At 36.8% G+C, this 9,182-nt stretch overlaps 1 protein-coding gene and 1 long non-coding RNA gene across 4 annotated transcripts in view; both read right to left on the minus strand.

The window, feature by feature from the left end:
- acap3a (ArfGAP with coiled-coil, ankyrin repeat and PH domains 3a) overlaps positions 1-6,965 on the minus strand; it is a 78,508-nt gene extending 71,543 nt beyond the window's left edge. The window contains exon 1 of the mRNA XM_084098603.1: positions 6,802-6,965. Within this exon, the coding sequence (XP_083954729.1) occupies positions 6,802-6,848 (47 nt within the window). The 5' untranslated portion in view covers positions 6,849-6,965. The remainder of the gene's footprint in view (positions 1-6,801) is intronic.
- Positions 2,897-5,096, minus strand: LOC311073132. Of its 3 annotated transcripts, none has more exons than XR_014604114.1 (5): positions 4,549-5,096; positions 4,391-4,448; positions 4,048-4,126; positions 3,703-3,782; positions 2,897-3,134 (listed from the first exon to the last, which is right to left on the minus strand). It is a non-coding gene; the product is annotated as an uncharacterized lncRNA (long non-coding RNA). The 3 variants fall into 3 exon arrangements; XR_014604116.1 differs by adding an exon at positions 3,909-3,924 and having other exon boundaries at positions 4,391-5,096; XR_014604115.1 differs by having other exon boundaries at positions 4,391-5,096.
- Positions 6,966-9,182: the final 2,217 nt, after the last annotated feature.

Here is a 9,182-nt window from a genome sequence, read left to right on the forward strand (position 1 = left end):
CAGGAATAAATCACAATTTAAACTATATTCATATAAAAATTATTTTAAATTGTAATAATATTTCACTATTTTTGGTAGTGATGCTCCGATTGATCGGCCGCCGATCATGATCGGCCGATATTGGCAAAAAATAGCTTGATCGGCAACCCCCAAAAGCGCCGATCAAAAAAGCCGATCACGTGACGTAAATAACTCGCGCAACTTTTCCGCATGCGCGACAACACAACAGCAGAGCAGAGCTTGCTTAACAGTGGCAAAATGAGTTCTCCTATGACGGCAATTCAATGGCAATTATAAACGAGCGCACAACTGATGCTGGCGCGCGCGGTAAATGACATTCGCGAGAGGATAACAGATCTACGCGCGAGGAAACGGGAACTCGCGAGCTCATTCAAACCCTGCGCGGGCGCATGACATCTCTGCCCTCGCGCGCGCGCATGATCATTCCCCACACACTCGCGCTTGATCTCCTCTCGCCTGCTGATTTTGCTCGCTCAAACACTTTTATTTTTGGCAGTCGAGGGGCGGGACTTACTGTTTTAATAACCTCAAATGTCATTGTCATTATTTTATTTTTTGGATCTGATGTAGTTAGTTCCTCAACTACATCCATTGTAGTCTGCCTGACCCCTCTTTGTTTTGAAAAATTATACTGTGCCTTATTTGGAAAAGGTGGCCTACAGTAGCCTTATGTTATCTTGTTTTCTAACTACAATTAAATAAATATTGGTGGTTCTTCAAGATTTTCTTGACTCTAGCATATTTCCATTCTGTGATCGGCAGTGATCGGCAATCGGCAGATCATGATTTTGGTGATCGGTAATCGGTGATCGGCCCCAAAAATGCTGATCGGAGCATCACTAATTTTTGGTGAGCAAAAGTTATAATATATTCAGATACAGTATAAAAAATATATAGAAAATTATATGTATAAGTTATAACCATATAAAGTAGTCAACTATACTCCCAGCTAGAAATGTTACGTTCCCAGGACGTTCTCAGAACGTCCCCACTGGTGTCAAGGACGTCGCCTAGTAACGTTCCGGGAACGTTCTGAGACGGTCATGATGTGGAGTTCTTTAAAGGGTCGGAGGACGTTATTTTGCGGACCTTCACGGAACATTCGGGACGTTCTCGGGACGTTTAGGGGACCATGTTTTATTTGGAAATGTAATGTTTCCAGGACGTTCTCAGAACGTCCCCACTGGTGTCAAAGACGTCGCCTAGTAACGTTCCGGGAACGTTCGGAGACGGTCATGATGTGGAGTTCTTTAAAGGGTCGGGGGACGTTATTTTGCGGACCTCCACGGAACATTCGTGACGTTATCGGAACGTTTAGGGGACCATGTTTTATTTGGAAATGTGATGTTCCCAGAACGTTCTCAGAACGTCCCCACTGGTGTCAAAGACCTGTAGGGACCTATAGGGAACCAAACTAGAATACACTTGTTCTTGCAGAACCTTAATCAGGAATAAGCATGCACGTTTCACACATTCAAAGATAAAACACAAAGCAGGGATCCGTCATTTATTTATTTATTTTGTGTGAACAAAAACAGATAAATTATATATTATATATAATTATATATATATATATATATTTATTATTTAAATAATATATATATTTATAATTATAAATTAATATTAATGTGGTCATGCATAGGAAGCATATACACGGGTTTCTTGTATACAAACAATACCGGATGCGCGCGCATCCAGGAGGCAAAAAAACGCTATGTTATGCCGAGTTCTGTAATAAAAGAATAAAAGAACATTGTAATTAACGTAGATTTCGCATTGTTTGTAATTTTTTGTTGACTCAATAATAAACTGCAATTTCAGAGTTGGATCTGTTTGTTTGTGTTTCATATTAATATAACATTATGTAAAATGTCCAACTGTTTACGAATCAAAATCCGGACATACTGTGATGCATGTATGAATTATCATGTTAGACTAAGTTAGTAATGTAATAGTCAATGTTAGCAGTTCAGCATCTAGAGCCCGAATTTGCTTTTATATAAGTTAACCTTGTTTACGTTACTTTACGACCTGCAACATTTCATGACTGCACACATATAACGTTACTTTACTGTAAATCAAAGATTTGACGATGGATTATGTGCTGTCATGAGCACATACTAGAGTTTAACTGCTCAGCCAGTTATGAACTGTGAAAAAAATACGTTTATTTTTTCAAACAGCTATTTAGATCGCAAATTTGACATTTAGTATACCAAGTGTGTAGTATACTACAAGAAAACATTCAAATAAATGCTGTTCTTTTGAATTTTCTATTCATCAAAGAATCCTAAATAAAATATGTCACAAAAATAAGAAGCTGCATAACTGTTTTCAACATTGATAATTATCAGAAATGTTTCTTGAGCATCAAATCATCATATTAGAATGATTTCTGAAGGATCATGTGACACTGAAGACTGGAGTAATGATGCTGAAAATTCAGCTTTGATAAATTACACTTTTTCTTTTTGAATGCATTTTAAAATGTATGTTCCAATAATATTTCATAATATTCCTGCTTTACAGTATTTTTGAGCACAAGAGACTGCTTTCAAAAACAAAAAAATCTTACCAACCCCAAACTTTTGAACAGTAGGCTATACATGGATTTCGAATAAGATATTTATATATATCAGGCCATACAATTGCTGGCCACTTGTCATCCACAATCCAAAGATCGTCATGTATTGCGTAGGGATCCGGCAAGATCTCACCATTGCTGAGAGTAAGTTTTTTTAATATAATCGCCACGTTATATGTGTGTGTGCAGTCATGAAATGTTGCAGGTCGTAAAGTAACGTAAACAAGGTTAAATTATATAAAAGCAAATTCGGGCTCTATAGATGCTGCACTGCTAACATTGGCTGTTACATTACTAACTTAGTCTAACATGATAATTAGCATTTTGACTTAGCGACAACACCACCACTATGCTACTAGACTACCCTAAACCCTTTACTCTGGTACGAAGACCGCGGGTCTTTTCTGCCTCCTGGTTGCGTGCGCAAGCAGTGATGACGTCGCCGAGAAATCCATGTATAGGCCAGTAGGTTACAGTCCAGCTTTCGTTTGGTTCTGTCTTGACCATCACCCCAAAATGGACTCAGGAGCTGAAATTAGAAGAATACACACCACAAAGGGATATAACTCCAGACACTGAATTCAATCTTAAATGCATAAATAATAGTGGTAATAAATCGCGCGTATTCTGTGTATAGTGAGCAGTGGTGCTGAGCACATTCATACAAGAAGTGACGACACCCAACATCACTTAGAGCACCTTTAAAAGTATAACATTTAAAGCCCCTTAAATTAACGAAATGACTTGAAAAAAAGATTTGTTCATTTTGATGAACGAGAACAAACAAGAGAGTCAGTAAAATGATCCGGACTTCCCATCACTAAGACTAAGCTGCACAGGTTGTTGCTGGGATCCTCTTCCACTCCTCCATAATGACATCACAGATTTGCTGGCTGTTAGACACATGGCGCTTCTCCACCTTCTGCATCTGGAAGCCCCACAGTTGCTCATTAGGGTTCAGATCTGGAGACATACTGGCCACTCCATCACCTACACCTTTATCAAGGCAGTTGTCATCTTGGCGGTGTGTTTGGTGTCGTTATCATGCCGTTAATACCAATACTGTATGTTTGACATTAGTTGAAAGTTTTACTTACAAGTCATAGGGTTCACAGCGCCATAGAGATGTTGATCTGCTCCAACTCTGCTACTGTGCAGGCCATCAGCATGGAAGGATCTAGGAACACAACAAACCGCTTGCCAGGTTTATTTAAAGGCAAGGAAAATAGAAAGAATAAATTAGCATAACAGAATTTATGTTTTTAGGTTTACTTATTCATATTGCTCCAACAGTGTCACTTACGTTTGGATGTCAAAACCTTCTCAAAATAAATTAAACAAATAAAATAAATAAGAAAACAGATGCATGGTGATATAACGTTAGGTGGAAAACATTGTGAGAAAATGGATTTAAAGTTATTTAATGGGCTTCCTCAGTTTACCTGTGTCTTTCTCTGGCAGCAGCTTTCTTCAGCAATGTTGCAATAGTAGAGCTTCCCCTCTGTTGTTATTTTGTTGCTGCTGAAATCACAGATCATTTGTTTATCAATATTTGTTTACCATTGAGCTAGTTTCAGCCAATTTTAGCGCTCCATGTAAGTGACGTCACCGATTAACAGCACATATGTTTCTGTTAAATAATACATACGTTTATGTTAAATAAATTAGCTCACTTCCAAGCAAAACCCTTAACAAAACTATTAAAAACATCTAATCTACATATAAGATGTGATTAAAACCCCAAACTTTCATAAACAAAAGCTCAAGCAAGTTAGCCTATGTTACCTTTTCTGAAAACGGTTGAGATGCTAACGGATTTTTTTTCCAAGACAATAAAGCATTTCTATAAGTAAAAATTCAACAGAAGCGTGTCAATTACAAATAAGATAAATGTCAAGCAAACTTGTGTGTATTATTCGTGTGATTTAAGAAACTAAACTCACCTGAAAGTAATAAAAACACCACGAGAGAGGGTTTAGCTGCTCGTCAGTTGCAGTGGTGGCCCGCCGTTTCCATGGCGACTCTGTGCCGCTCCAGTGTTTGAAAAAGCGTCTCGGACGTTCACGAGCACGCGCATTAAAACACATCAAAGTCACGCAGCATTTACAAACATAAACATCTAGAATTAGAACATTACATAAATACAATTCGTATAAAAAAAATTATTTAAAAAATATATATTATTATAAAAAAAAAAATGTAAGCGTAATTATAACAACATAAATTGATTTTGCACTAAATCCTAATTGTAATCGTATTGCCCATATAAAAGAGTTGTTTTTAATTTTCTATACTGATACTGCCTCGTTCAAACTCCTTTTTTGGTTCTGTTAACGTCCCCAATGTCCTCTTTGTAACGTTGTTGTGTGACCATATAATAACCAATATCGAACGTCCCCCTAAAGCAATAAAGGGAACGTTATTATATGACCAACAGAGGACCATACGAGAACGTTCTGTTAACGTCCCGAATGTCCTCTTTGTAACGTTGTTGTGTGACCATATAATAACCAATATCGAACGTCCCCCTAAAGTAATAACTGGAACGTTATTATATGACCAACTGAGAACCGTATGGGAACGTTCTGTTAACGTCCCGAATATACTCTTTGTAACGTTGTTGTGTGACCATATAATAACCAATATGGAACGTTCCCCTAAAGTCACATTGGGAACGTTATTATATGACCAACAGAGGACCATGCGAGAACGTTCTGTTAACGTCCCGAATGTCCTCTTTGTAACGTTTGTTATGTGACCATAAAATACCCCAAATAGAACGCCCCCCTAAAGTCATATAAGGAACCTTGAACTGCAGCACTTTCATAACCAAAAGAGGACGTTCTATGAACGTCCCTAATGTTCTGTAAAGGTTCGGAACTTTAGTTACCTTTAGACAACTTTTAGGGAACGTTCCACAAGGTCGCGAGAACGTCCCCTCCTACGTGGGCTAATCTCTGTACAACTGGCAACCATCATGAGCCATTCCTAGATGCAACTGGCATAGAAATTTCACTTCATCTTTAAAGCAAAGAAAAACAGGCATAATTCTGAGAATTAACCCATCGAAACACAAGGGAAGAACTATCAAGAAATGATCTGCATGATTCAGCCTTAAGTGCCCATGTAATCACAGCTAAAGAAAAATAGCCCTAGAGAGGAACATCAAGACATTTGTGCACGGGATATGAGCTATGCTGAATGAATCATGGAAAATCAATGACTGCTGGGCACTGGATAGCTGGTCAAACATCCCTCTCACACTCAGTCAGTTAACATGGTGTAAATTACAATCACCATCACCTCAATCTTTCGATGAACAGATTTGGTGTAAATCTTGACAGTTAAGTTGGTCATATTCATGTATTCAAGTGTTCAGCACCACCAGATGTCTGATCGTCAGTTCTCGTGGGTAAGTAGGGTAAAATCAATGACTTAAGCAACAAACTGCAGACTAATTACTCATTTATTCGAGGTTTTATCTCAAATGACTTAAAGAAAAGATCTGTCATACTCACCCTCATGTTGCTCAGGTATAATGTAAACATGATTTGAGACCAAGACAGGACTTGTTTAATTCATAAGGACTTAATTTCAGTCTATTCCTTATACTTCAGCATACTTAACAGTATGCAGGTTATTTTTGCAGCTTGAAAACTGCAGTCTCCATTCACTTTAATTGCATGGAAAAGAGCAGCGTAGACATTCTGCAAGCAAACTGATTTTGTGTTTGATGGAAAAATAACACCATACATCTTTTTAGCAACGAAATAGCAGATGATAATTTTAATTAGCACAATATTGATGACAGGTCATGAATCACTCCATCAGTTCTCAGACCAGACTTTTAAAACACTATACGTTCACTCACTAGGCTACATGTGATTACAAACCATTTTTCAAAATGTACTGGTAAATAGTGATAATAATAGAAAAAACAGCAACGATTCACCAGGATGGGCACATAAAAACGAATTAATTAATTCATAGTATCTCGTGGCACTGACTTGACTGATCAAATCAGATCATATTGTGCAAACAACAGAATAGCAGATAACTGAAGACTTGCAACTGGAAATTAACACGAGCTATATATTATCTAATTCTCAATATTACATTATTTACAACCCATAATATCACTCAACTAACTCAATGTAAAACCTCTCTTTAAGTGGAAAACAGATATTTCAGCCTACCGAAAACGGGGTGAGTCTTTGATGCAGTCTTCAAAATCCACCGTCATTCTGGACGATTTATTTCCAGATATTACAACTGAAGTTTCATCGCCGTCAGTAAACAAGAGAGTAAATGTAAGATATCCCGCGAACTACAGCCTCTTCACTCCACTCAGGCAGAGAGTGAATCCACTGAGCTTTAACACACGCTTCTAATGCTAGAGTTAGGGACTGTCAACAGTTTCTCTACTCTGACTAAAACGTGTAAAGGAGTCAACGGCTAGCATTAGACTAGCTGGCTACCATACTGTCCTGTAGCTTACTGACCCTGGAGATTTATACATCAAGCTTTCAATTGCTGTATGGTTTGTTACTATAGGACAATATTTGGCCAAGATACAACTATCTGAAAATCTGGAATCTGAGGGTGCAAAAAAAAATCAAAACTTTGAGAAAATCGCCTTTAAAGTTGTCCATTTATGTTCGCGATTGTGCTGCATTCACTCACAAAAATAAATGTTTTATATATTTACGATAGGTAATTTACAAAATATCTTCATGGAACATGATCTTTACCTTGGCAATTTAATAGGCTATCATAATGATTTTTGGCATAAAAGAAAAATCTATAATTTTGACCCATACAATGTATTGGCTGTTGCCACAAATATACCCGTGCGACTTGTGACAGGTTTTGTGATCCAGGGTCACATATTTGGTCATTTCTCATTTTTGCTAGGAAAAATAAAATAAAATAAATCTTACAGAGCTATATTTTTTATAAAGTCTGTCGCATATTGTCATTTATTTTTTCCTCATTAGCCTGCTATCTGCTAAACAACTGTTGAGCTAATGAAATAAAACTCTGAGCTATGGACAGCCACAAAGGACAGTAGCTTAAAGGGTTAGTTCACCAAAAAATGAAAAATATCCCATAATTTACTGCACCCTTAAGTCATCCTAGGTGTATATGACTTTCTTCTTTCAGCCAAACACAATATAGGATATTTTTTGTGTTTGGCTGAAAAAAAGAAAGTCAGATGGCTTGAGTGGGAGTAAATTATGGGATAATTTTCATTTTTGGTTGAACTAACTGCTATGTTGTCACATATATTTATGTGCAAATTTAATTCAGTGAGTGGCATCCAGTTATAATCGCAAAAGCATTTACATTACATTTATACATCTTCAGTAGATTTGTAGAAATGCTTTTGTGTGAAAAGAATTCAATCTTTTGAGATGATCCCTAAGTCTATTTGGGCTCAACACACCCCCTTGTCAATCTTATATTTACATGAGAGAAAGAAAAGCTAGTGCAGTAGTCATTTGTAAAAGGTCATGTGCTATTTTACATGTTATATAAGGAAAATTTTCTTTCTCATTTTTTCTTAAACAATATGTTATTAGTGTATTTTAAGTCTGTAAATGTGTAAAATCATATTGAGCTGTAAGTAATCATGTAAATGCAGGATTTATACAGCTCCAGACTGTTTGACCCTTGAACTGCATTGAAGAATGTTTTGTGTTATAGTTTTAAAGTTTAACATGCATCTATACGTCATCTTTTTCATCCTGACAATGTTTAGGCTATGAATTCTCCTCTTTCCGCTCTTTCAGGAAACCGTACTGAAGCATGGAAGAAATCTTACAACATATGTTTTAACTTTAATGACAGCTTCTCTCTTTCCTGTCTTGTTTTAAAATATTTCTAGTTCTACTCCAGGTCTGCATGGAAAGCAGCATCAGTTTACATAAAATGCCTGGACAACAGCTTGGAAAATCAGCATTTTGCCGGCCACCAGCAACATGAACCGAGGACATCAATTCCATATACATGAATCTGAAGCTTGCTGAACTTGGATGATTTAAAGTGTTACTTCACCCAAAATGAAAATTCTGTCATTAATTACTCAACCTCATGTCATTTGAAAGCTTGACTGTCAATAGAGGGACAGAAAGCTCTCAGATTTCATCAAAAAGATCTTTATTTGTGTTCTGAAGATGAACATAAGTCTTACGGGTTTGGAATGACATGAGGGTGAGTAATTAACGACACATTTTTAATTGTTGGGTGAACTATCCCTTTAACTTGAAGTGCTTATTGCCATCTTTAGTCAGACTGCTGAATCAGGGTCACAAATATGTTTCTAAAGGACTAAAGGATAATATTCCCCATAAAAAGGAAATACGAGTCTCAGTGGAACTATAAACATTAGCCAGCCATATTTTATATGCCAAGCCGGTGTAAATATAGGAAATGCCATCATGTTGGTTTTATTGATCGAAAAAGCACATTAATATTATATTAGATTTACATTTATGCATTTGTAAATGCTTTAATCCAAAGCATCCCTGCTAACATTTTGCTAATGTTCCCATTAAGTCATGAACATTTTATTTCT

This window comes from Abramis brama (assembly GCF_963993115.1).
Source record: "Abramis brama genome assembly, chromosome: 22".
In the NCBI taxonomy this organism is placed as follows: domain Eukaryota; kingdom Metazoa; phylum Chordata; class Actinopteri; order Cypriniformes; family Leuciscidae; genus Abramis; species Abramis brama.